The 27,839-nt window shown below is 40.0% G+C and overlaps 2 protein-coding genes across 2 annotated transcripts; both read right to left on the bottom strand.

Annotated features, from left to right (window-relative positions):
* Positions 1 to 3,856: 3,856 nt before the first annotated feature.
* faim2b (Fas apoptotic inhibitory molecule 2b) lies at positions 3,857 to 8,298 on the bottom strand. The gene is made up of 11 exons (XM_034686822.1): positions 8,220 to 8,298; positions 7,786 to 7,853; positions 7,633 to 7,697; positions 7,481 to 7,534; positions 7,337 to 7,387; positions 7,190 to 7,229; positions 6,047 to 6,084; positions 5,865 to 5,952; positions 5,646 to 5,741; positions 5,382 to 5,435; positions 3,857 to 5,266 (listed from the first exon to the last, which is right to left on the bottom strand). The coding sequence occupies exons 1-11, from the start codon at positions 8,296 to 8,298 to the stop codon at positions 5,117 to 5,119; spliced, it is 783 nt and encodes a 260-aa protein (XP_034542713.1). The 3' UTR covers positions 3,857 to 5,116.
* An 8,474-nt stretch (positions 8,299 to 16,772) lies between these two features.
* LOC117815117 (nuclear receptor subfamily 1 group D member 1-like) lies at positions 16,773 to 27,241 on the bottom strand. Its single transcript, XM_034686807.1, has 8 exons — positions 26,409 to 27,241; positions 21,288 to 21,599; positions 21,109 to 21,197; positions 20,849 to 20,993; positions 18,787 to 19,376; positions 18,507 to 18,692; positions 18,181 to 18,391; positions 16,773 to 18,087 (listed from the first exon to the last, which is right to left on the bottom strand). Exons 1-8 carry the CDS (start codon positions 26,425 to 26,427, stop codon positions 17,891 to 17,893), a joined length of 1,749 nt encoding a protein of 582 aa, XP_034542698.1. The 5' UTR covers positions 26,428 to 27,241; the 3' UTR covers positions 16,773 to 17,890.
* Between the last annotated feature and the right edge of the window lie 598 nt (positions 27,242 to 27,839).

Below are 27,839 nucleotides of genomic sequence, written 5' to 3' on the forward strand. Positions count from 1 at the left end.
TGTTTTTAGTGAGACCTGTTAAGAAACTGTTACTGTAATCTAATACTGAAGATAAATGTGTAAACTGGTTTTTCAAGGTCCTTCTTAGACGAAAGACCCTGTACCTTTGATATATTCTCAAGATGATAGTAGCCCAACTTTGGAGTTGCCTATGACTACACAAGATTTCAGGCTTAGTTGGTAGTTTATTGATTTGGACTAGTTACTAATCCATTGTAACAGTCTGTTATTTCCAGAGGTGTTAAAAGTATTCACATTCATTACTCAAGTAGAAGTATAGATAGGGTTTAAAAAGACTTCTGTAGAAGTTGAAGTATCAACTCAAGCTGTTTACTCAAGTAAAAGTGTAAAAGTTCTGGTTTCAAAACTACTTAAAGTATAAAAGTAAAAGTAATGTAAGGGGAAAAAATGCCATTAAGGACAAAAGCTTAGGCTGCTCCACAGGGACCTATAGTGCACTACCCCACCTCCAGAAAGACATGTTTCTAAAGGCCTTAATGACTATAATGTTATATTGATATGTTAATGTTGAAATATTTGGGTTGCACCTGTTTCAGCCGCATTTATGCCCATTGAAAATGAAGGCATTTTAGTTCGATGCAAATACATTAAAGAACCATATATGTGCATTAATGTGTTTCATGGAGCGGAAGATATGATGACTAGTTGCCTATGAGTATTGTTATGGTGCAAAAAAGTCAAACTTCACAGGTTTGTTGCCTTTATTAGAAGGTAAACATCCAAGCATCAAGCACCCACACACATCCAAGACCCGGAACTGCTGCTGTTGACCAAAAGGGTCTGGCTCAACATGAAGGCTAGATCGCTTCAAACTAATCTAGGCTAGCCAAAATGTTTGATTACTTTATTAAGACATTATCACAACACGCGCATAAATGTAACGAGTAAGAAACTTGGCCTCTACCCGGATGGTGTGATTCATCGGGACAGGTTTTTGTTTTTTTGTGGGGGGTTTTTTGAACGATGACAAGACAGAACGAAAACAAGCAGAAGTGAAACAGGAGTAACGAGGCTATTTTCAAAATGTAAGGAGTAGAAAGTACAGATAATTGAGTGAAAATGTAAGGAGTAGAAGTAGAAAGTCGACTGAAAAATAATTACTCCAGTTAAGTATAGATACCCAAAATTTCTACTTAAGTAAGGTAAAAAAGTATTTGTACTTCATTACTTGACACCTCTGGTTATTTCTCAGCAGTATATCATTGCTATGGATACATCTCTAATCACAGACCCAGGCGGACCAGCTATATCAATCCGCCACAAGGAGACAGGTCCATTTAACGTTACTTTGTTTAAAGTGGGAAAACCAGGAGAAGGTGGAAGAGGTAAAAAAGACACAAAACTGCAGGTTATAAGAGACATCTACAGAATTGAAGATGGCATGAGAAGTCAACACTTATCCAAACATGGTATATGATGTGTTCATGTGTTTAAGGACAGGTAACTGGAGATATCACACACAAACAGTGAAGAGGCAGAAAAGCTCAATCTAGCGCGGTTAAGGTTCATGTGGGCCTGTTCACCTTGTTTTACTTCATCATCAGTTTATTACAAATGTACAGTTAGCTCTTTTTAAGAAGACAACAGAGTTAACTATTACTGTGGATGAAACTCAAACTTAGTATAGCAGACTATTAGTGAAGACATTAACCACTTTGAAATCAAAATCATTTCCAAAAGAACATAAAACCACATTTTACAAATATATAGATTGTTAATGTTGGATCGCTGTTACAGATGGAGGGAGTCTGTGATCTCCAGGGCTCCTAACGAGCCCATCATTGAGAGCACCTGCTCTCATTGCACCCAGCTTGAGCTCATCAGCCTGGCTGCTCAACAAAAGGAGCTCTTTTCCCTCAGTTAGGTGTGTGCAACAGAGAAAACACACCTTCAGTTGTTTCCTCTGGGTTTTGTTTGGAGTGTTGTTGTGAGAGAGTGTGTGTGTTTGTGGATGTATTGTGGAGGGAAGGAGGGTGGCAAAAGGATAATTAAAAAGAGGATTGATCTCTCAGGAGAGTTTTTGCAGATTACAGTTTTTTTAGGCCTGTTCCTTAGTTTGAGTACACTTTGTAGAAGAATTAGTGGGTGGCTGTGGAGCTTTACACCTTCACTCCACCTTTTAGACCCCAAAGTCCTCACATTTGTTTGTATTTGAGGGTTTTAAGTTTCTTTTTGTTAGTGTCCCTGTCCATGACCTCTGACCTTCATTTCATGCGGCTTACAGACACATAACAATCGCCTTCAGGTCTGAAGTCTTTTTTTTTTTAATAATGTATTTTTCCAAATCAAGAAATAAAAATAAAAATCCTACATTCTTTGTTGAGATCTATCCCAGCATGCAACAGGGAAGCAGCAAAGTACCTTCTATGAGAGTCAACACTGCAATACAGGACAGATTTGCATGCAGATGATGAGGCGATGAATTTATCTACTGTAACATGATTGTGTTAAAATGTGGGAGGACAACAAGGTTTTAAATGCCTGAGTCATAATTACCATCAGTAAATTCATTAAAAGACACTTCACTCTACGTTTTGCATGTTTTATTTATTTATTTATTTGACTATATCAGAGGTAAATAGACAACTGTCTTCAAAACGTTAACATGCTGTGTGACTTCACGTACAGTTAGGACATCTTCAGACTCAATCATAGTTTTCTATCACATCTCAAAGGCCACATTAAAGTTACAACAGAATTTGTAACTGATCTCTAATAACTTCATTATGTTTTTAAAGTTTATATGCTAATATCTGCCCTTTTTGGTTGATGTTAGCTAAGTGACTCAACATTAGTTCAGATTTCACTCATACAGAATTTACTCAAAACACACCCATGCTCAAATTGAGCTTTTTCTATGAAAACATTTTACATATCGTCACCCTATTAAAATAATGGCCTGAATCCTTTTTTTTTACAAAAATTAGTTTTTGGCTTAAATCATGTCTTGATGATTCTGCCCACCTCTGGTAAAATCGCCTAAATCCTAGTTGAAAGGATTATGCTCTTTATGCCCTATAGCAGGGGTGTCCAAAGTGTTTCAAAGAGGGCCACATATGATGTTGTCAGAATACCTCAGGGCCAGTGGCTCCTACTGAGACTTAGGAATCCCAAAAGTTATATATGAAATATTCATTTAATAACAATCATTTTAAATTTTGTCTCAATAAATCAGTAACTAGGTAGTCCTCAGTTCTCCACAAGCCATGTACACATGAGCAAACGTTATCATCTTCTGGAGGAAAATGTTTCTCATTAGGGTCGAGCAATGTGGGAAAAATATTGTATCATTATTTTCCTATGGCAGGATCATGATCTAGATTTCATCACACTTCTTTTTTATGTGGTTTTTTAGACCTTTCTGACAAGCAGGCAACATTTTAAGAACAAAATAATTATTTTCCTGAGTTCTGAGCATTTTTGATGCACCAAATTTTGCCTTTTCTGTACAATTTCATAATTTGATCTTGTCTTGTGTCCTCTTTTGTGTCTTCTGAAGTTTTAGTGTTCATCAAGAACATTTTCACATCATGATAAAAAACATTAATTTGAAAACTTGTCAACTTTAAGAGTCCTTGTGTTTCTTCTTTATTGCTGTCTTGCAGAATTCCCAGAGCTTTGGCTTTAGACAGGTAGTCCATATGAAGCTTTTTGAGACGTTTCTGGATTGACTTTAGTTTTGTTTGTAGAAAGAAACTGTGATTAATTTCTTTGCTATAAATAACACAATTTAAGATGGAAGCTTGGGGCCATAAATAAATGGACCTGGGGCCGCAATTGGCCCCCGGGCCGTACTTTGGACACCCCTGTAGGGTGACTTGGGCCGCTTTATTCTTCTCCTAAGTCAAAATGTTTGATTCCTTAGGATAAAACGCCTGACTTGGGCAATTTAACAAGCTTTCATGATGGCAGCTGCTTCAAGAAGCAACAGAATCTATAGTGCAGAAGAAGCCCTAAACATGATTCTTGAATCAGTATCTACCGGTGAGTGATAAGGTTTACTATCGACCTGACATTTGTTCAATTCAGGTTAGAGTTATTTACGTTCTGAGGTTGCTTTATGGAATTAAAGGACAGTTAATAGTCAGGTTTCAAAAAGTTGTCAAAACTGGATGTTGGAAATGGGTTAAGTTCAATAAAAAGCCAGCAAAGAAGACCTGGAGAAGTGAGGAAAGGGACTGCCTCCTGGCCAATTTGATTTACCTGACAGTTGTTTAATTTAACTCAGTGTAATTTCAGTTTTGAGTTTGCACTATGGAATGAAAGGGCAGTTTAAGCCAGGTTTAAAGTTACCTAAGTCATACTAGAATGTTTGAAAATTGGCCTAAGTCACTTTATTCTTTAATGTTACATAATTGACACACAATGTTCTATGTATGTCAACAGTCATCCACTGTCAAGGCCTTTTTGATTGAAATGATTAATAAATATCATATGCTCTGCATTTGGTAAGGTTTTTTGTGTTTTCCCAAAAACTTAAAAAAATGACTTAGGCCATTATTTTTAATAGGGTGACGATATATGCGGTAAATTATTAAAAGTGTTGTCTATGATGACATGCATTAGAAACAAATATAAAATACATTGTATCTTGTCTAGGAAAGTTTGAATCAGTCCCTGCTGAAACTAAAAAAGTGCAAATTTCCTGAATATTCCCATTTTTGGCTCCATAATGGATTAACAAAATGGTGCAGCAACGGAAAACGTATCAGGTCTATTACCCCTCAACTGTTTTTGGCGTGTTATCAACCTATGAGTGTTTAAACACACACTTTCAGGTGGGATTCACAGTAGACACCTCATTAATATCAAAACAAGTCGACAGGAATGACCACAGTAAAATCTTACAGCGTGGTTCTGGGTTAGTTTGAGCTATGACAGGGCACAGTGACAAAACCAGCAGCAGGATTATATGGATAAGATTACACAACCACTCACCAAAAATAAACACACTGCTCTCACTTCAAAGAAAAGTGACACAACTTCAAAATGGTGATTCAGTGAAGCCCTTATGTCTTCTTTTTCAAGAGGGTAAAAAATCCAAGTTGAGTTTCTAAGAGTCAAGATAGCAACTGAGGGACTGATGTACATGTTTTCAATCGCGGCCTCCACCCATGATCTGTAATAAGAAGCTGAACAGGTAGATAATATCCAGGTAGATGCTGAGGGTAGCAAAGATGTATTCCTCTGGATTTAAACTGTGGCGCTTGTTCCCAAGTAGCATCTGAGTGTCAAATGCGAGGAACTGTAGCAAAGAGAGAGACAAAGGGAGAAAATGGTAGAATAACAATGAAAGAAAACAGAAATATATCTTTATGTATGATGAAGGTTTAGATGTTTACAATGTGTCTACCGCTTACCAGAGTAAAAAGAATGGCTCCTAACACAGCGTAAATGGCATGTAACCAAGGAACCTGTGGTTGAAAATAAAAGGCATTACAAAACACAGATAAGAAGGAGAGCAGGATGCTAATTGAAGAAAGACAGCACAGTGCACTGCTAGATTATCCATGAGGCTAATCCACCCTTACATACCCAAATACAGTCAACAGCACCTAAGGCATTAAGCTGCAAATACTGTTTAGCTAACTACTTTAGGTGGCTTCTAGAAGGGTGTGACTTACGTATCCAAATGGGACAACAATGGAGATGGTGATGGCACAGAGAAGCATGACAATGCACAACGAAAACAGGACGCCTTGATAGGATGTGACGTCAATCTGCAGTTATTGAAAAGAAAAGCAAAGAAGGCAGATGATGGATTAGTTTAATGTTTACCTAGAATGTCTGATTGGTGGTTTGAGAGCAGTTAAAAAGTTCAGTTTTTAAGCTGCTCTTCTCACCTTGCTCTGGAAGCTGAAGATGGTGACGGAAAGACACACCACAGATGTAATTCCCAGACACAGAACCACTGACTTGGTGTTGTAAAAGCTGGAGGGACAAAAAGAAGACAGTGACATTTATTGCAGAGGCTTTGACTCTGAAAATTTACCTCAGACAGCCAAATACAAACTGTTATATTTACCTTGACACAAATCCCATCATGAAGGCCATGCTCAAAGTCTGATGGGAATAAAAAAAAACATGTTACCACAGTTAGCATGTATCCTAAGTATAATGGTAAAGAGTATAATGTCTTTGGTTTTGTGTTTTCACGGTGAGCATATTTTTATGCAGACGACTCCCAAATCTACCTGCCGCTAAAGAGAAATGATAAGAGCTCCCTGATACCTCTACTAGATTGTCTGAAGGATATCAAGGCATGGATGGCTTTTAACTTTTTCAACTTAAATGAAGATAAAACTGAGGTCATGGTGTTTGGACCCAGTCAAGCCAGTGGTGTCTCTACTATAGACATGGGTTCCCTGCAGACTTATGTAAAACCCATAGTCACAAACCTTGGCGTCAAAATGGACAGTGATTTTAAACTTGATAAACAAACTCAGTCATTTAAACCAGTTTTTAGCATCTGAGGCTTTTATCCAAAATTTTATCTGTTGTATCTTTTAATGATTTTGAGTGCTTGATCCAGTATTTTATCTCGACCCGTTTGGACGACTGCAATGCACTTCACACTGGCATTAACGAGGCCTCCCTCGCTCGCTTACAGGTAGTCCAAAGCACGGCTGCTCGCCTTTTAACAGGAACCCGCAAGCATGAACATATCAGCCTCGTTCTTGCATCCCTCCACTGGCTCCCTGTCCATTTTAGAATAAATCTTAAGATTTGAATGTTTGTTTTTAAGTCACTACATGGTCTGGCACCTCAGTACATCTCTGACCTCATACATGTCTACGCCCCCTCCAGAGCACTGAGGTCAGCTGATCAGATGCGTCTCGTCGTGCCAAACAGCCGACAAAAGCCACGGGGTGACCAAGCTTTTTCAGTGGTAGCTCCTAAACTGTGGAATGAGCTACATACCTAAGTCAAAATGCCCCCCCCCCCACCCTGGATACTTTTAAATCACGCCTTTAAAACTCACTTTTACTCCCTGGCTTTTAACACAGCATGAGAGTTTATGTTGGTCTCTGTTTGTCTTTTAATTTACTGTATTTTATATTTTACTATTATTCATTTCTACTGTTTGTATTTGTTGTGCAGCACTTTGGTAACCTTGTTGTTTTTAAAATATGCAGTATAAATAAAATGGATTGGATTGGATACTCACAAAGAGGACTAAGAGAATGATATTCCAAGGAAACTGCCTCCTGTTAAGGAAAAAACGTCAACTTATTATCACACCTTCGTACAGCAATGGTGTTTTCTTCGTCTTTTAGTGGTTTCTTTTGGCTGGTATATTGCAGCAACAGCTTACCTCAGTTCCCCACAGCAGGACAGTGCAATGTATGTAGCAAAGAACATTAAACTGTTGAAGAAGGGAAAAATGATACAGCTTTAATAAATAAAGTAACAGAAGAAGGCAACACTGTATTGGGAGTTTTTATCTAATAATACTTACTAAGATGCCATGTATAAGCCAGGATGAGTCTGGATATAAAACCTTACTGGTGCACTGTAGAGACAAAATACAAAACATTAGGTCATCGCTAAAAACTCACTTGATTTATGAATGGTGATAGATATGAGCTACAAGAACAAGCGCATTCGTACCAAAATGAGAATAAAGCCACAATTCCCACTGTCACAAGCAGCTGGACCATGAGAATGGCGTAGACCTACAGGATGACATACAACGTGTCAGAAAAAGTTGTTGTCACTGTGATGGTGTGTCTGTGTTTATGTCTCGCTTAAAACCCATTTTACCTTCCTGATGAAGCTCCGCCGGACGGTCTTGTCGTCCCAGGCAAACTGGGCCTCCATCTCGCCATAGCCTGGTGGACGATCAAGAAGATGTGAGATTAAAACTTACATTGACTCTGCAAAATCTGACAAATGAAGTCAGGATAGGAGAAGCAGGTTTGAATGATACCAACATGTCTGTGTTTAATGGTTAATTCCTTTTAACATGTGTGATGATGAGACACAATTTTGAGAAGACATTTTGAGAAGTGAAGCGATGAAACTGCAAAAATACAAACACTGAATGCTGTAATCAGAAAAACAATCCCTTGTTCACCAAGTGCTTTTTAACAAGACCAGAAATGGAAATGATTTAGAAGAACTTAAAGAAAATGAGCCAATGTTTTTGCAATTATAGCTGATCAAATACGTCAATCACAAAGAGATTAGTCATTTACCTGCTGTCGCCTCCTGATAAGTAGGTGGCTCATTGTCATCAATCACCTGCTGGGATAGAAGTCGGGTTAGTAGGGTCATTATAATTAGATTTATTCAAAAACAAATGTCTTTCCATTGCTTTCAAAATGCATCACACAAATTATGTTTACTTTACAAGATCTCATTTATTGCTGTGTGTAATAATACTTGGATTTCTCTACAAAACTGCTTTTGTGTTTCATCAGTTCACAGGATTAAGAAAGATGTTATGGGCCTCCATCTTTTTTAGAGCCATTGTTGATAACACTAAAGCAGAAATACACAGAGACCCATGTTCATTTGAGAGACTTCTTCACATTCATTAAAAGACATAAAACCTTAGTGAATTGTCTTCTTTTTGTGTTTGTTTTGTTCATTTCTTTTGATTGTTTTAATCCATTACAGAATAAAAACATACCCAAGAAATAACATTAAATGTTATGGAACTTTGTAGATAAATTCCTACAAAATATTCCAAAGTGTACTCATAAGGCTGGAAAGTAAAAAACGTACCTTTCCCTTCTTCATGATTTCTCCTTAATGTTGCTTTCTGTAGATGATAAAGACTCTTCTCAAACCACAGATCAAATATAACACTCTCGTAGGTAGTCCTGTAAATCCAGTGTTTTTACAGGAAGAAGAAACCTCAGCTCCTCTTTTCTTGTTTGATCAGGTTCGTGGTGGGAAACACTGCAAGCACAAATGCTGTCTCTAGAGTAGTTGTTGCTCTGAATTTATCTCCCCGCATGCGGATTACACTGAAGCTTTAAAGGACTCCATGTGGTTAATCTCTCTCTAACCCTGATCCCAGGCCACCCCTATCATCCGTCCAACAAGGACATTCTAGCAAAGTCCAGGTAGTCCAACACACTGAGATGAAGCCAGACCGCACCACTGTTGTCTCTAAATGGGGGTGCCATTTATGATTCTTTCTACTGGTACAAAACCTGTCAACAGTGTTAGAGGACTGTTAATCATCCTAGTGCTCTCCAGAATGACTCACAGCACTTACATACCTGAATTACATATGAATTACATAAATATTTTGTTCCAATTTATGGGCAAAAAGAGGGTCATAGATATGTTAGAAATGTCTGATTAGCTTATAAATCATTCAATTATGATGGAAATAAAACCATAAAACCTGCCTATTTACTTTTGTTTATTCAAACTTACATGTTTACTAAACATAACTTTGTTGTTTAATGAAAAGTATTTATGATTCATACCTTTTACCCTCCTTCAAGTCAAATCTATTATCAAATGTTTGCCTTGTGCATTTCTATCTGTATTAATGTACATTGTAACAGTTCGACAAAGCAACTTTGGGTCGTCTATTTCTGGCTGCTCTGTAGTTATCTATAGAAGAGATGACATGTTTTTGTGTAAGGGACTTTTTTTAGTCACAGGTACATCAGACTAATGAGATTAAAGTTAAGAACATTATGGAGCACTCACATAACCTAAATAATGAGATTTACTAACAACACCCACCTTTGATCTACTTTTACGAATATTCATTTAAGCTGACAGACCAGGAGGCCAACAAGATGTAAACACAGCATGACACAGGACTGCTGAAGAAATCTGATATGTAACTGACAATTTTTTTAGACTTAATATACATAGGGCAGAACGGGGTTGGTTGTCACACGATTGGTTGGCACACTTGTTATATCTCGCCACCAGAAGGCCCTGACTCTCAATTTGGGGTATGGACATTTCCAGAATTAGAATCAGAGCTCACGGAAATAGTCTTCTCTTGAGTAAGACAGCTGAACTTGAGGTGAGAGGACTTTTTGTGTTTTTCATGTCAAATTGTAAATATTCAGCTCCTCAGTATTTTTCTTCTAGGCTTTTAAACGATGGGTTTATAACAGAATAAGTGTTACCCTTACAAAGTGTGAGGGGAAAGCTATAGTTTAGATTTTTATTAGTTAGCTAAGGAGTTGTTAGATGGTTGTTAGCCTTGATGCTAACAAAAAATTCCAGTTGGGGTTGGTCGTCACATTCTCTTTGGGGTTGGTTGTCACATGTAACAACCAACCCCTATGTTGGCAAAATCATGCATGGTGAAATTAGTTGGAGTGCGCAGACCCTACATTTACCATCACTGTCACTCAGACAATGACTGCATGTAGCCTAGCTGAGTCGGCCATTATTGTTCGGCCTATTTGTTTTGTTCTTTATGTTGTTATATAGGCTGGCCTAAAGATGTGTTTCCTGTTCATGTTCCTTGCTCATTTTATGTTAAAATGCATTAAGTTATGAAGGCCTATCACTTGTCAGTGCAATTAAACTTTCAAATTTAGTTCTGCCTTCTTGCCTTTTTTAAAAGATTTTTCCCATTGAAATACCATTGTGACGACCAACCCCATAGTGTGTGACAACCAACCCCGTAGTGTGTGACAACCAACCCCATAGTGTGTGATAACCAACCCCATAGTGTGTGACAACCATCCCTATGATGGGGTTGGTTGTCACAATGTGTCAGAGTGTCTTTGATAGTTATTTGCCTCTTTGTTACAATGAGTTGGAAAACGAGAGGGATACATAGAAGAGAGATGAATGACAAATGTGTGAGTGCTTGAGCATTGAATTTGAGCTACAAACAGACGGTGAAGAACACAAGAAAAACTAAAGGGGGGAAATATATATATATATATATATATATATATATATATATATGATAAATACATTTCCAGTCCTAAATAAAATCTGATTAAATTTGTTGTATGCTTTTACTTTTTTTTGTTGACATTGTAGATATTTTTCTTTGTACATTTTCTTTAAAATGTGTTTCTGCATTAGGCATCAAACCCTATACTCATGGATGAGTTAAAAATGAATTGTTTATTTACAGAAGGTAGTCATATGCATATTATAAGCAAACTTATTCATGCTAATGCAAACATTCTGTCACGTCTTTGTTTTTTCTTGTTTTTTTGTATGTATGAGTTTTGTCACTCTGCATTATATATTGAAAACTATTAAATAAAAAGTGTAAAAAAAATAAATAAATAGTGCTTTAAAACACAGCTTGTTTGGTTTAACAGCAGGTCGACACAATACTGATGCTTTCTGATTGTTATCACCCATAACAACCAGCTTGAACCAGTATAAAGAATGCAGACACTGAGATAAAAAGGAGAAAAGCAGCATTTGATACACAATGAAATATCAATGTTCACAACCCATCTCTAGGTAAAAGTCCCCCTAACACTTCCGCAAAAATATATTTCAAAAGAAAAAAAGCTTACATATTTTTCTTCTTCTTCTTCCTCTAATGGGATTCCGGCAGGCTGTACACTGGGGAGTGTAATGCTGCCCTCCACAGGCTAGGTCTAGCACCTACTTACAGTCTGGCATATAGCCCAGTTGATTTTAAGAACCGTAGCACCGCCCGACAAACTAGCGGAGCCTGCGCACCAGCGGCAAATATGGTTCTACAGGAAAAGGGAGAGACCTCCAGGTCCGACAATTCTCTGTACAGAATCAGCCTTTCATGCCCATACCTTACACAAGAAAAGAGTACATGCTGCACTGTTTCGGGCGTCCCACACTGACATAGCCCATCAGGGTGTTTCCCTATGATTTTAAGGTACTGGGCCAGCCCACAGTGCCCCAGTTTAAGCCTGGTTAAGACCACCTCATCCCTCCGCCCAGTCTTTAACCCCGTCCTTTTCCATTTAATAGATGGCTGTACAGAGAAGTACTGCCTCCTTCTTTTTTCTTCTGTCCACTCTTTCTGCCACCGCTCCTCTAATGATTCCTTACAGATACTGTGCCACTCACACCTTCCCATCAATACCTCGAACTCCACTGAGTCTTTACGCAGAGCCTCTTTCGCTAGTCTGTCCGCTCTTTCGTTGCCTTCCACCCCCGAGTGACCAGTCACCCACATAGTGAATACAAGCTCTACTTGACAATGCCTTCTTTTGCACAGGGATTTCAAAGCAGTTCATTGATTTTATGGTACACTTTTCATCTACTGTACATTACCCACAGACCAAACTGTGAGGGGTGATCCAAACAAATCCCAGATCAGCTGTGATCTGTAACACCACTCCTCTTGATTTAATCTTCACTCAGAATTGTTCCATAGCAAATGTGATGGTCATGCCACTTCCCCTGTTAGATCACTTCTTCAATCAGTTCACTGTCTTCACAACTTCCTCGAGCTATTCCACAAATGGCGTCATACTATTCTTGAGCACACAGTCTTTAATCAGGTCTCTGGGACTCTGCATAGCAGCAACCTATTTGACCCAAATCAGGCCGGCTTTGAGCAGGGCAACTCAACTGAAACGGCACTTCTATATGTAACAGGAACGTTTTCCATTATATTGCTGCTGGTGCTGTCTGCTACCTTTGACCCAGTGAACCACCAAATCCTCCTCTCCACACTCTAAGCTTGGTGTCTGAGGATCTGCCCTCCACTGTTCCATATCCTACCTCACAGGGAGATCTTTTAGAGTATTGTGGAGAAGAGGACTGTCGAAACCACATGGCTTATCAACAGGGTTGTCTTGAGGATCCATGTTTGGTTCCCTCCTCTTCTAAATATTAGGGATGGGCATTTCAAGCCAAAATACTATTCATTGGTCACTGGCATTCTGCTTTATTTGTAATTGATATTAGATAAGTCATGCCAATATGCCCTGTACAACTTCAGAGAGATCAGACCCAGACTGTTAACATGCAACACACAGCTCCTGGTACAAGCTCTCCTAATGTCACGCATTAAATATAGTGTTGAAATATATACAGAGTACGGTTTTCACAGCTTTCCATGAGCGCTTCCTCAACAGTTTATTTATTTATTTGTTTATTTGACAGGGGCCATGCAAAACAAAAACTGTCAAGCCAGAGTTAGCTATTCTATGTTCTGTACATTGTTTTATACTATGCTACAAGTCTGTGCACATTTTTCACCATGTCACTAGTTTTGTAAATATTTGTAAATTTACTTAACTTAATTACTATCCTGGTGGCGGTGTAAAGGGAAGGATTCTTGTTGAGATGTAGGTTATGTTTACATCACCCACGTGATGTACTGGCAAGGCCTAGCTGCTTGAAGCGAATGAAGTGTAGCTGATACTGTTGAAGGGTCATGACTTTCCTTAACTTTCTCTTCAGGTCTCCTGAAGAGATCATGGGACATTAGGACACCAGTAATGCAGCTCCGTAGAGTATGCAATTGAGGTTGTCATTTTACCACGGTCTTTTTTGCCCTCCAGGCTTCCTTGCTGGTCACGTGACTGAAAACTATGAATTGAATTACACGGGCTGCACAAACACAAATAGCGACTCTTCACAGGTACAGCTCCTGGTAGTAAAGACAGAACTAATTATACCCAGTTTGCGGCCATGAGAGAACTAAAGCTTGACTAATTTTTCTTGTCTTGTGGTAGTAGCTTGCTTGTATTTTTTAAGATAATTACACACATTTCCAGCAGTCAAGAATAAAAGCTGGTCTATGTGATAGACCATGATGTCAATGCTCACGCTAAAGGTAAGATAAGCCTATCTCTAAGTTTGTTTTGGGCTTCTGCAACTTTCAGTATATGAATTAAATTATGTCATTTTCTAAGATGTTCTGGATGAAGAAATAGAATGATGGATACATGTCTGGTTAGTGCTCCTGTTTATAAGGCCTTTTTAAAGATTTCCAATACTTTTCAGCAGCTACTTTTAAGTACCCTTGTTTACACTGTGAGGATAGATAGGGGCTTCTCACTGTCAGCCATGTGTAACCTCAGCCTGCTCTGTCACTTCACCTTACCTCCCAACTGTTTGTGTTGAAGGTGCCTTTGGGAAGTTTTTAATGTCAATACCAAACTGATGATATGTGTGCAGTTTACAAAACCGGACAGAAGAAGAAACATAAGATGTTTGTGTTTTTCGGTAAGTGAAAATCTATTATATATTTTATCACCAATTACCATGAGTCAGTGTCTGTGTCCATCTCACTTTTGAAGGAACATTAGGGAAGCTGTCCAGAACATCCTCTCCTGTGATGGATTTAGTGAATGAAGAACAACTCAATCTTTTAAAAAAGCATCAAATCTATTTAGTTTTTTACTTATGAAATACCTATTTTTATTTCATGATTGAAGAATTGATTCGGTGTCCCTCACTAATCCCTCCATAAGCTTCAACTGGTTCAGAACTCTGCAGCCCGCATCATTTCCAGAACCTCCTCCTTTCACCATATCACCCTCGTCCTCCAGCAGCTCCACTGGCTCCGGGTCAAATTCAGAATCAACTTCAAAATCCTCCTGTATATTTTTAAGGCCATTCACAACCTCACCCCCCTGTATCTGTCTGATCTCCTCCACATTGTCACCCCCTCTCGCTCCCTTTAGGTCTTCCTCCTCCCTCCACCTCTCTGTGCCCCCTGCCTGTCTCAGCACCATGGGGAGCAGAGCGACTACTCTGGAACTCACTCCCACCAGACACCCGTAACATTGATTCACTTCCCCTATTCAAATCAAAACTCAAAACTCATCTGTTCCAATCCGCATTCTCTGTTTAACTTCACTGCCTCATTTTAATTTGGTGTTACTTTGCTTGTTGTTTTTATTTAATTTAATGTGTTGTTTTTATTGTGTTTTATCCTCTCTGTAAAGTTTCCTTGGGTGCTTATAAAGGCACTTTAAATAAAATGGATTATTATTATTATTATTATTATTATTATTATTATTATTATTATTATTATTATTATTATTATTATATTAAGAAGACACTCAGATAAAACCGCAGTCAAATTTGAGGTACGTGTTCTTCCTGTACCAGCATCTCAACATGTACTTCATGATTGAAGCCACCAGGTGGCATCAGTGAATAAGAAAATGTGCTTTTATTTTTTAATGAAAAATGTATTCCAGACATATTTAAGAAGTTATTATGCTTTAAATGATGATACCTTCTCCTTTGCTTTGGTCAGGGAGGTAAAGCAGACCTTTGAATTGCAGGAAAAACTAATGAGCAACAATACACATGTTTGATATTGATACTGAACTGAGAGTGAGAGGATGTTTTGTTACAACACATGATCCACATTTACTTCTAAATACGAACCTCACCCTTCTCATCTGACATTTTTTTGATAGGGTTAACAAAAAAAAATTACGTCTTTTTTTTTTTTTTTGTTTAATTCAAAAACTCTATCTGCTGATTTGATACATAAATATAAATATAAATTGATATATTATCCAAACTTCTGGATCAGATATTTAACATACATGGGGTGAAGGGTGTTTTTCCAATAGTGATTCAAATATTCATAATAAGCATCTGAAATCAGACCCCTTTCCAGATAAATGTGAGGGGTACTGTTAAACAATGACAAGCTGGGCTGGGTTGTATTTTCAAAGTTGGTACCATTGATTTCGAAATAACTGGAAATGGATTCAGAAATAGTCTTAGTCTGTTTGCACATAATTTTGCCGTAGCGAAAATAAGTTCTTATTATTTTGGTTTTGTCCAGCAGGTGGCACAAGGAGATCACTATATGTTTCATAGAAATGACTAGAACACTGGTTGTGCGCTGCTGCAGCAGAGACTGTTTTTTTTTAAAATGCTGCAGGAAGAAAAGAAGTTGGCTGAGTTAAAAAAAAAAAAAAATGGAGGGCAGTGGGCAACTTTGTATAGATACCATTTTGTGTCTATTTCCCGACACCTCCATTCATACTATTGATTAGAGACAGTATGCTGCAAAAGCATTGCCAGATGTGAAGGGAATTTAATCCTTTTATCCTATTTCTGAATTTAAACTACACATTGTTAATATTTTTCTCCTGCTAAACCTATGAGGAGATTCTCTTGAATGTTTCATTTTTAATATACACAACGGATGGAGAGCTGTCAATTCAATAATACCCTTGAGAGTACTAATATTAGCTTCAGTCCTTACTTTTCATGTTTATTTTAAAGTAAATGTGCTTGTCTGTTATGAGCAGAATTGAAGGTGTCCCAAGTGTATGAATCAAAAACAGGTTGACGATATATTGCGACCTCTGAAGGTCAGAGTTGCTGTTTATTGAAAGTGTTCCCAAACATTAAAACTAATATGTTTTTCACAGACCATGCTGTTGTGATAACAATGATGAGAGCTATTTCATGTGTTGTCTGACACCTTGACTATCAAACTCTGGGTAAATTAACATACCATGTCCCTGTGTAACCTCCAGTCTATGTGTTCCTGCTGTCATAATGTATTATATTCCATCCAATATCTCAGCTGACAGTATTTCTCCCAACAGCTGCCATTTTTCTTTAATCTAGAAGTGGCGAAGAGCATCACTTTGTGTTTTGATGCTCTTTGAAATTTAATTTACTTCTTATCACACACTCAAAAATCAAGTGGTGTTCCTTGTCGGTAATGAAGCCCCCAATGGCTCTCAACCCTGGAGCACGATTGGCTCATTGCTTCTGTTGCTAGGCTACAGCTCCATAGAATGCTGTCTTGGCGATGCCGTCTGTAGCATCACATTAAGGAGGAAAATGGAAGAAAGGAGCACAAAGAAATAAATGTTGTATATTGTTATTTTAATAATGATACTCTATGGTGTTGCCATAAAACATTTACAAAATATTCACAAGGTGATGCAGTCAGTTGACAATACATTTATTTCAATTATATATCTTCAAATAAAAAGTTTATACTCTGAGCATAATTCAAATGCTTCTTTCTGTATAGCAATCTATTATTCGTGACATTATACAATAATTCAACACTAACTTCATTTACATATCCAATAATCTGCAAACTATCAAGAACCAAGAATAAAGGTTATATACAAAATATACAACAAAACATTGAAACACATAACCCCTCATAGCGGTCTAAAATGACCGATAATTTCTCCCTGATTACTGCATACAAAGACAATGCAGCTTACTCTCATTTCTGAAAAATGTTATACACTTCTCAATCACCGATGGTTTTCAGAGATTTCCCACAGAGTGACATTTTGTGAAAATAGCTTATTTCATTTCACCAGGGTTCACACAAACTGTCTTTCCAACTGCTTATTAGATATTTCTATTGCTATGTAAAATATTGATTCAAGAGGTCTTCTTTATGTATGGAAAGTGCCCTTTACACAATGTAGTATGAATTTAGCTTTGTAAATCATTGTTGGTCAATGTTCGCACATCTTTCTGTTTCTCTGGGCTGGAGTATGTGCTTCCCTCTTGTTAGCTTTGTGAACTGGGAGAGGAGGATAAAGTCTAGTGAGGAACAGCAGGCTTTTTCTTCTTTTTGGTCTTCAGAACAAAAGCTGACAACTCGGTTTGACAAACCTCAGGAGGGAGAGGTGATGACTTGGTGGTCTCATGTTTACTTGAAAAAACTCAAGGAAGAACACAGTCCAGGTTTTTTGTTTAGCAAACCTGGATTCAACTGGAGGAGGAGGAGGAGGAGGAATCAGTTTGAGTGCAGGAGCCTCCAACTCCTACTGTGCCTACGTCCTTCACCGATTTCTTTTCCCAGTTTGCTGCTTTCGCAGCAATCGGACTTGGCACAGCTTCCACAACAACTGTCCATCATGCATAGGCCAGTGTGCTCAATGTGGCAGGCCAGGCTTGCATGGGAGCAGGGAATTCCCCCAAAGCAGACACCTCAGTTAGCTTTAGCTGTTTGAGCTCAAGGATCAATGCGGAAAGCTAACAGCTTGTCAGAGTGGTGGTTGTTCAAGGTGCGCAGGTCCGGCAGACGCAGCAGCAGCTTTGGAAAGAGAGTGCTGTCATCTGGACGGCGACTGGTGATAATGGAACGCAGGGCTTTTATGAGGTTCTCCTGCAGCTGCTCTACTGCTCCCACTTCTACGATACCAGCACGATCTGGATGAAGGAAGGAGAAATTCAGGTTAGATGGGCAAAGTGTGTTTACAGTCTGCGCTTGTGTACGTATATGAGTATGAGTAAGCATCTTACCTGCTGAAACCAGTACAACAGCCATGAAAAGTGCCATCTCGTCCGGCTCCAGACCCATAGATCCGAGCTTTTCACTGAACTCAAACATGGCATCGAGTAGGGAGCCCATGCCGAGAGCCCTCAGGGATGCCAGGGAGTATGTCTGCCCATTGAGGAAGGTCACCGTCCTCTCCTTGGGGTCAAACAGTGAGCAGAATCTCACCATCAGAACCTGAGGACACAACAAGACCAGGTCAGCCTCAGAATATGGATGAGAGAAGAAGGAAAGAAAACCCCAACTGTTCCCACCAAAATATTAAACTATATATATATTAAACTGCATGTACCTGGAAAGTGCCTGATTTGAGCAGCATGACCTGATCATGCTGGCTGAGAGTCTGGAAGCCTGGGATGCTCTTTGCAAACTCCACTACTTCTTTAACAGCAGGGGTGAAACACTGGGAGAAAGACTCCCACACCTCCTGACTGGAGCGACTGGCAGGAGCGACTGGACAGGAATTGAGAGGACACGCCTGGAGAGAAAGAACAGGAAAGGAAGTGTTAGGGACCTTTTATTGACTTCAATCGATTCATATTCAGATACTTGATATGAAAAAAAAGTCTCACCAGAACTTTAGCTCCTCCATTTAGCTTCCAGGGGCAAGGGCTTTGGTTGTGGGAATCTCTGGCTGTGTAGCTGCTTTGATTGGCTGAGTAGGCCTGAGATGATTGACTTCCACTGTAGGGGCACCGATTCTGATTGGAGGAGAAGCTGTACTTGGCGTTGTCTATGTTGCTGGAGTTCTCATTGTTGTTGTTGTTGTTGTTGTTGGGGGCTACAGGGCAGGTTATGGAGACGTGGTAGCCCGATGCGACATTTGCCTGCTCTGCCTGAGCTGCGTGCTGAGTCTGGGTCGCCGAATGTGACAGGGTAGCTTCTTGTCCCGTACTGTTCTGGAAGGTGGAAGTGCCTACATTGCTATTGCTGATGCCGGCGGCCATCTTGGGAGGTTTCTCGTCAATGAAATTGTTGCGGTAAGACTGCGATATGGAGCCTGCTCCTTCGTTCGTCTGATTCAGGGGACTACAGGGGGCGTCAGGAGGGGAGGACACCTCCATGTCCATGGAAGCTGATTCGTTGAGGCTGTTCATGTAGCTCTGCATCTCATCCAGTAGTCTCTGCTTCTCCCGCTTGGGAATACGCCCAAAACGCACAGCTGAAGGGAGCAGAAGAGAGAATTCTCTGTTAGCACTTACTGGCATTGAGCTTTGATATCACTGCCAGAGTCTTATTGGCAGCAAAACACTCAGGACATTCAAGATTGATCACACATTCAAACAACGCAGAAAAACACCACCTCTTGTTTCAATATGGACACTACTGATGACACTCAAGCTATAATCTCTATAGGGATTACTAATCCAGAGACCTCGACACTGTCTGTGACTGTTCTCTATCACAGCTGTTTCACCGCAATTCAGACATTTAAGCCTTCATCTCATCTGATGGCCTCATCCTCCTCTTCTTCAGCCTTTACAAGCCTCCCTTCCCCCTTTTTTCAATGCCGCACCTTCACTGACAGCCCTATTTATAGCCCGCTGCACGCTATATCACCTCCCTCAGTTGCTCCCTCTTTCTCTCTTTCTGTCTTGACGTTGAGCGCTCGCTCACTCTTTTTTTCAGTGGAAGTAGGTCACTGGGTCGACAGAGCTGAATATGATGTCATTAGCAAAGTAACACATTGAGAAGTGGAAAGGTCAAAACTAAAGAGCGATGCAGGTAGAAGAGGTGAAGGGAAGGAAAAAAAAGATTGGATGATCAAATGCAAATCTGTGAGCAGGGATGATGTTTTCCAGTCAAAGACGGGATGTGAAAAGGAAAAGTGGCTTTGTGGGTCTCAAAAAGTAATATTCTTGGCTTAGGTAGAATATTTCTTTTTATAACTTTCATTTTTTCTTCACATTCAGATAATTAAAATATGTCAAAGCATGCCGTTGGCCTCCTGTGACCAGATAAATTAAGAGATGAGTTTGCTGCCCCGCATTTTGGCTTTTTTGGGTCAGCTAAAATTGTTAGCTCCATAAAAACCATGATTTATTATCACCTAGTTCCTCACATCCCGAGAGATTAGAGTCCTGCAGTGAACTAATGTAAGGGAGAAGATTAACTGTGTTAGTAATACTTTAATTTCAACTCGAGCTCTGTAGGTATCAGTGATTAGCACGGCAGAATAATATTAATGTTTGTAAATGTCAGGGCGTAGGAAAAAAATAGAAAGGGTACGATTCTAAATCTTGGTGAGCATATGGAGTAATCAACAACTTTGTGCCCTAAATTCCCAAAATAAACTAGATTTGTCACAGTTTCTCTGTGAATGATGACTACTGGGACTCCATAGCTCCTCTTGCCATAAATCAAACAGCAGGGCACAGAGAGAGGAGGACAGGAGGGAACAACAGTGAAATAAAATGAGTACAGAAAGAAAGTTCTGTGAGGAGGAGTGAGACCTGCTTAGCAACTTTATTTTGTTGTTGAAACCCAAACCAGGTATTAAATGTGACTTAAGACATCTTATTCAACCCTGTATACTCATTATGACTAAATCTTTTCCACTACCCTTAGAAAGAAAAACTAAGTCCTGGTTAAATATGTGTGAATATTTTCTCAAAGATTTAACACGTCTCTCACCATCTCTGGACATTCCCACTGAGAGACACTTCTTAAAGCGGCAGTGCTGGCATCGGTTTCGGTTCATGCGCATGATGAGACACTTCTCATTCTTCACACACATCTTGTAGTGGATATTCTGCTGAATGCTGCGTCTGAAGAAACCCTGGATAAGGTACAAAAGGATAAGGAGTTAGAAGAGTATATTTTTGTCGGAGTGTAAGTGATTTAACCTTCTGAATACAAAAACATGATTTAATACTATCTTTGTTTGCACATACCTTGCAGCCCTCGCAGGCATGTACGCCATAATGGAACCCAGATGCAATGTCTCCACACACCTTACACAGTAGCACCATACCTCCGGTTTCTATGAAAGAGGCACAAATCCAATGTCAGAAAGGACATACAACAACAAAGGGCCAGCAGGTAAACATGGAGGGGAGTGAGGGGTACTTACTGGTGAAAGTGCCAGTGAAACCACATGGTCTTTTGGCCACTGTTGGGTGGTTGTAGGTCGCAGATGATACAGTGGTTAACTGGGCAACTGGAGCATTGTTCACTTCAGGGAACTGGAAGACCATTCTTGGGGAAGGAGTTCTTCTCCTGCGTTCCCCCCTCTGCTTCAGGGCCCCGATCTCCTGAAAGGAGGAGCTCTCTGGGGATGAGGGCTGCGAATGGGAGGAGGGTGACTGGGTCTGGTATCCACTTGAAGGGCTGCCAGGGCTCGGGCTGGCACTGCCGGATGAGCCAGCGTACAGGATAACACCACCTGGAGGAACAGAGAGAGGGAAGAACTCAGTTCACCCATCTTCAACTAGGTCGGTGTTCACATGTGAGTGGGAGTGCAAGCGTTGAGCAATGCTCCACTTTGATTCACTGAGCTTACTTGGCAGACTTTAACACACTCACACAACCCCTGATCATGTTAGGACCACATATACTTGATCTGATGAGTTATTGAGAAAAAATGTCAGCTAGAGAAACTGCAGCTCTGACCTGGATATCTGTACAAAAGCTTTGTATGCCAATGGGCAGGATGCCCAGTTGAAGAGTGTTATGTGAATATAAAAAACTCTGAACACAAAGACCAGGCAAGATGAATAGACGTATCTATTGCTTGAACCAGCACCCACACCCAGGTTTGTATAAATCTCATAATCTAATCAAATACTCTGTCCCAAATTGTAATACAAACCTCTAAATTGTATCACATTGATAAATGACTAAAAAATAGTAAATCTCCATGGTATACCATAACATGTGCATCATAAAATGACTAAGTCATTCACAATAACTGTTATTGCAGGTTATAAACAACCTTTTGTTTTGGCTGTCACATCAAGTCGGAAATGCCCTATTACCCCTAAACCACCCCCCCGAACCACCCCCTTGTTTTGAAGGCAGTATTCTTTTCTTTCAATATGAGAGACTGCCCCTCACGTGCAGGCTGAGCCAGCCAGCTGCCTGCCTGCTTTGAGCATGAGTCTTTCCTCCTCTGTCTCCTCCCCTTTTTCTCCACCCGCCTCCCCTCCTACCTCCGCCTCCCTCCCTTCCTCCTCCCCTCCCTCCCTCCTCCCCTCCCCTCTCTGGCTGCGGGCCTACAGACCCATCTATCCGCCAGCCACCTGACCGGGAGCTCACATGGACTCTTGACACAGTTCCCGCCCGGCTCACAAGGCTCTTTGCGCAGTCCCGTGTAGACAACAGCAGCAGTATAATAACAAGCGCTGGGGCTGATCACGTTTGGAATAGAGAGCTGCTTTAATGATGTGACTACAGACACAGGGGGAAGCAAGTGGGGCACAGTTACCTCAAGTCTTTGCCTATCACATGAGAAACTGTGCAGGGGGCCATTATTTTGACACATTAATATGATTTACTTGAGTTTTTTAATTATATATTTAGAACATTTTTATATTTTTTTTTTATCACAAAATGAAAACCCACCAAAATATAATTTTCCAGTTTTTAGGATAACATTATTCTTTTACTGCAAAATCCTACATTTCTGCTAATTTAGGTTCCTAGTGTTTTCCCTCCAAAGTTGGCCCTCCTTTATTTGCTATTAGATCACTGTGCCAGGTATCTCAGCACTGGAGCATAACAGCCTGCCAACTAAAATGTTGTCTATGTGAAGAAATTCCATGCATCACAATCTTCATTCACAATCAGAGCTCATATCATGATGATCATAATTGCACCTTCTAGGTTACTATTGGACAGATAAACTGAGCAGCAAGCCTTAGTTGGACAGCTGCAGTATAAGTAAGGTAAATGATTTGTCTAACTGTAGTGGCAGTGTTATCTCTGACAATACCCTTGGACTTCCTACTCTGTCATTCTGTGCTCATTTCCTCTCAAGGACCTTGACTCATCGCAGAAAAAGCCTCCCTCGGCTCTTGTGCTTTCTCTCCTTGAGAAAACACGTGCTGCATTTCTGTGTATCTCTAAGTGCCTCCTTAATTCCACTGCTCACACGTGTCAACACTGAATGCAAGGTACGCTAAGCCTAATGGCCTGTGTGTGGTTGAGCTCTAGCGTCAGACGGTGACTTGACCTCACACACAAATGTTGCATGTGCAAGTCACTGGTGTGTTTGTTGGAGAGAGATAAAGCTTTATTAGACATGTGTGTCACCTGCAGAGGACTGGGTCACACCCGTCTGACACATGAACTCCACACCCACATTCTCCAACCCCGTGGCATAAAAGCATTCCCTATTTCTTTCTACTCGTAAGCATTTCCTGGAATCTGGTTTGACTAGGTGCCAGAACGTGCACTGGGAATATCATCCCTGCACAGGTTACAACATGTGACCTGTGGATACACACAGCCATATGAGCTCCAGCATAAACAAAACACTCAATCGCCCCTCCTTTTTGCCATGACTTCCCCCCTCGTGTCTGGGCATGCATGCATGTAAGGAAACTATAGACACCATGGTCCTATAATGTCTGGGGCGGAGACACCCCCTCTGATCTACAGCTAGTCTGTACTCTCATGTGAACATATACAACTGTGCATGAGCAGTAAGCCCCTCTGCACGTGAAACAGCTGGGCTGCATGTCATGTGTCTATGTTCTGAGGATCTATATAGGAGGACTTTTCTCTGAAGGCAACAGAGGGAAAATTATGCTTTTTGTCACATGAGCCAACATTTTTTTTATTGCTAAACATTAATGATTCCCTTGTATGTTGTTCCACTTTGGACATTCAAAGTTTTACAGCTGTGGGTTCATACAGACATATATGATAGACCAGAAGAAGTTGGTCATACTCAATCCTTGAATAGAAACACTACCTGTCCTTCATCCTTACTCAAGGTCACAGTGTCATCTCCCTGTCTACTGGTTACATTAACAGCATTGAGATAAGACTATAAAGCAGCCCTGCTCATTAGAAAACCAATAACAGAGGTATTGAAGAATGTTTGTACTCCTGTCAATTTTATTATTTGAAAAAGGAAATTGAAAAATGTAGGACTGTGTTAATGTTTCTTCATCCAGTCCTGCAAAAAATGTTCCCCATAAATCAAAACAGAAAAACTAAATACATGTACACCCATTCAAAACTCCTACAGCTAATTCATGTTGAATTGAAATTGTTTTATTATGATAAAATGTATAAAAAAAAGTAAAAGCTTATTGTTTTATTGCTGCAACAGTACCACCACTATAATAAACAGTGGTGATATAGGGGCAAAATAACAACAGTGTGTTATTCATGCCCCCCCCCCTCCTTAAAAAAAGGTTAAAGATGCCAAATGTAGGTTAATAATTCCTTCACACACCAAAAAATAAATACAACACGTTTAATATGTCCCCCTGTAATAACATGTAAACATTTTAAACCAGTTACAGCTACCAGAAGGAGAGAAAACACTGCTAAACCCCTCTGACCCACTGACCAAGCTATCCGCAAATAAAGAGGAATCCCCGTGCGAGCTGAGCGCGAGCAGAGTGCACGCGGTGGATGGGAGCGACCGAAGGGGGGCGGGCTACTTGGGAATCAAGCGCAGCACGTGGATACTGAGGCTGTATACACGTGCTGTCAGCTCGGGGCGGGGTAACTGCGTATTGAAATTCAGGCGCATGATTCTGAATATCATCACGACGGTTATTACCCAGGGTGCACTAGTGGGAAAGCAGTTGCAATTGACACAAAGACCTAAGCAATCATATACTATTCAAGGAGGTTTTATTTTCTGATATCACACACTATCTCTTAGATGCAAGATCTATGAACTATGTTGTTATAAATAAAGATGGAGGGGCTTGCTCATATAAAAGCCTGCTAGGGGCTGGTGTCATTGATTGCCATAATATATTATTAATTACTATTAATTGCTCTCTTGACCTATATATATATTCGACTAGAAGACTACAGACTAGTGATAAATCAGGCTGTAGTAACCTAGGGCTGGTTTGGTCCATGTCTACTCAGTTCTACAGGGGTGTCGTAGTATGAATTAAAATATGATCGAATTGATTGACTGAGCTATGAAATAAAAGAGGAATTGTACATTTATCTTAGTCAATATTCTTTGGTTCGGGTTCCGGTAAATGGGCTTGAACTGGACTCTGACTCAGAGGGGAGCACGGTTTCTTCCGGTCATGGCCAGTCAGAAAAAACTTGGCATTAGTTACTTGTTTTTGACCCAGTGGGCGTGACTGCTCCTTGACATACTCACATGTGTTTGGGAAAAAGCTGCGCCTCAGATATGACACATAGCCAAGTGTAATGACTCACACGCTGAAAAAAATGAAACTAACGACACACTACAACCCTTAGTGGATGCCTCGGGATATTCTATCAGTTGCCTCTGAATTTAAACACACCCTGTAGCCTACATGAAATCCACTTACAAGAGAAAAGGGACAATCAAAGAAGTGATAAGCGGGATTCTCGACTGTACAGTGCGACAACGTGCCCGGTCAGGGGGCGTTCGGGGTTTTGAGCGTGAGTCTGTTTACATGCAGAGAATCGGAAGTCCACCACAAAGATTGATGAGAGAGGACTTCCCTCCCCGTACAGCTCACTGACTCAAAACACTCACATGTCTGCAGCCCAGAGGCACTTGGCATGTTGCCATTTGTAACACAGCTGAATTGCACCTAAATGCATGTCATTTTACACCCACAATTATATATCATGTCTAAGCTGGGGTCCAACAATGAGGAGCCCCAAAAGCAACACATAAGGGTTGAAACTTAAACTTAAGCAAGAGCAGAGCTTACAAATCTTAAAAATGAATAAATAACAGAACAAGGTAGACGAATGTGTTCTTTCTTTGCAACATACATGCACCAGATAGTGTTTAAATGGCATGCATTGAAGCAAGTAAATTATTTTAATACATCACTGGTTTCCTTTAGGTTATGTACATGATACATGTACATCAATTAGCTGATACATCTTTAGATTCAACTCATATATGTTCTGGCTATTGCCCAAATATCCAATATAAAACAGTGCAAAGGCATCTCCCCTCATAATGCAACATTGCTTATATCTCTTCCATCACATCAATTGTAATCATACTTCAAAATCAATGTAGTACAGTAAAAATCTTACTCACCACCAGGACTATTCTCCATGATTCCAAATCGGTCGTTGTTCAGTTGCTCCGTGTTGTTTAACTGTGGATGCTTATTGCTGGATTGACTGCCTTTGCTTGCCGAGGAGTTTCGTTGATATAGGTGAAAGAGTCATGAACTGCCAAGGCATAAAGAGGGTATCCAAAAAATTAGACCAGCAGGAGTGTGCACAGGGCATTGGGGTCTCAAGGAATCCCAACCAGCGAAGACGAAATAAATCGAAAAGGCTATTATTAAAAGGAAACTGGAACAAATCTCAATTTGATCCAAAAATATCTTCCAAAGTGTTACACGGCAACACAGCTCTTCGTCTTCTCTCTCTCTCTGTGAAAGCTACCAAGCAAATGGTAAGGAGTCACTGAATGAGGCTTCTCTAAATTGCAGAGGTCCTAGAGTATGCAACTGCTTGCCATGTACAGTCACTATTAAAACATGACCGGAGTGGAAGTAGTTTAAACACTCCCCACTCATCAATAAGCAACACGCGTCTTAAAATAACCAGCACGTTTTCAGGTGCCTGAAAAATGTGACCGGTTTTTTTCTCCTCTCTTTTGTGTGTCCCGTCAACCGCCTGTTTGTTGATGTGTATCAGGGATGACTCTCTCTCTCTTCCTCTCTACCCCTCCTTTCCTCTTTCTGTCACGCTCTCTGAAAACATTTCACCCACCTCCTCTCTACGTGCCCCCACTCTTTTTTACTCTTTCGCACTTTTTCATTGGCCGAGAGCCCCGCGTGGAGACGGCACATTGGGCTCGTTCGACATTGGAATGCTGGTTAAAGCTCAACAGCATGTGCGCATGGCATGTGAGCTCACGCTGCCCTACTGACACACATTTTATGCTAATGAGCTGCCTGGGCTTAGCGATAACAGAAAGAGAGGAAGAGAGAGGGAAGAGGAAGAGAGGTCTCACTCCAATATAGTTTCCCGTGTTCACTCACAGCTGTCATTCGTGAAACATGTGACTGTGGGCTTTGAATATACATGATAAGCCACGGTCAACAATAACACCACTAAGGCATTATCACATTTGTGTGTGTTGAAGGGAAGGCAAGGCAAGGCAACTTTATTTGTATGGCACATTTCATACACGAGGGCAACTCAATGTGCTTTGCATTAAAACATTAAAACCACTGGAAATATTCAGACAAGCATAAAAGAGCACAATTAAAATGACAAATATAAGATAAAATAAGATATACTTTATTTGTCCCTCATTGGGTGAAATTCTTTTGTTACAGCAGCTTATAACATGGGACAGGGGAATACAACAATATACTAACATAGTTAAAAAAATATAATAACAATAATAATAATAATAGCAATGACAGAGGTAAAATAGAATAGAAAAAAAATAGAATAAAATAAAATAAAGTAGAATAAAATAAAATTAAATAGAATAAAATAAAATAAA

Source organism: Notolabrus celidotus, chromosome 1, assembly GCF_009762535.1.
Source record: "Notolabrus celidotus isolate fNotCel1 chromosome 1, fNotCel1.pri, whole genome shotgun sequence".
Classification (NCBI taxonomy): domain Eukaryota; kingdom Metazoa; phylum Chordata; class Actinopteri; order Labriformes; family Labridae; genus Notolabrus; species Notolabrus celidotus.

Bases quoted from the DNA above. Each gene is read 5' to 3' on its own strand.
- faim2b (XM_034686822.1), bottom strand. From the start codon at position 8,298: ATGACCCTACTAACCCGACTTCTATCCCAGCAGGTGATTGATGACAAT. The intron at 7,854-8,219 runs GTAAATGACTAA...ATCGTCCACCAG, and splicing joins TTATCAGGAGGCGACAGCAG to GCTATGGCGAGATGGAGGCC. The intron at 7,388-7,480 runs GTAAGTATTATT...CTTCTTCAACAG, and splicing joins GGCTTATACATGGCATCTTA to TTTAATGTTCTTTGCTACAT.
- LOC117815117 (XM_034686807.1), bottom strand. The intron at 18,693-18,786 runs GTGAGACTTTTT...CTTTCTCTCCAG, and splicing joins ATGGAGGAGCTAAAGTTCTG to GCGTGTCCTCTCAATTCCTG. The intron at 18,088-18,180 runs GTAAGATGCTTA...TCCTTCATCCAG, and splicing joins TGTTGTACTGGTTTCAGCAG to ATCGTGCTGGTATCGTAGAA.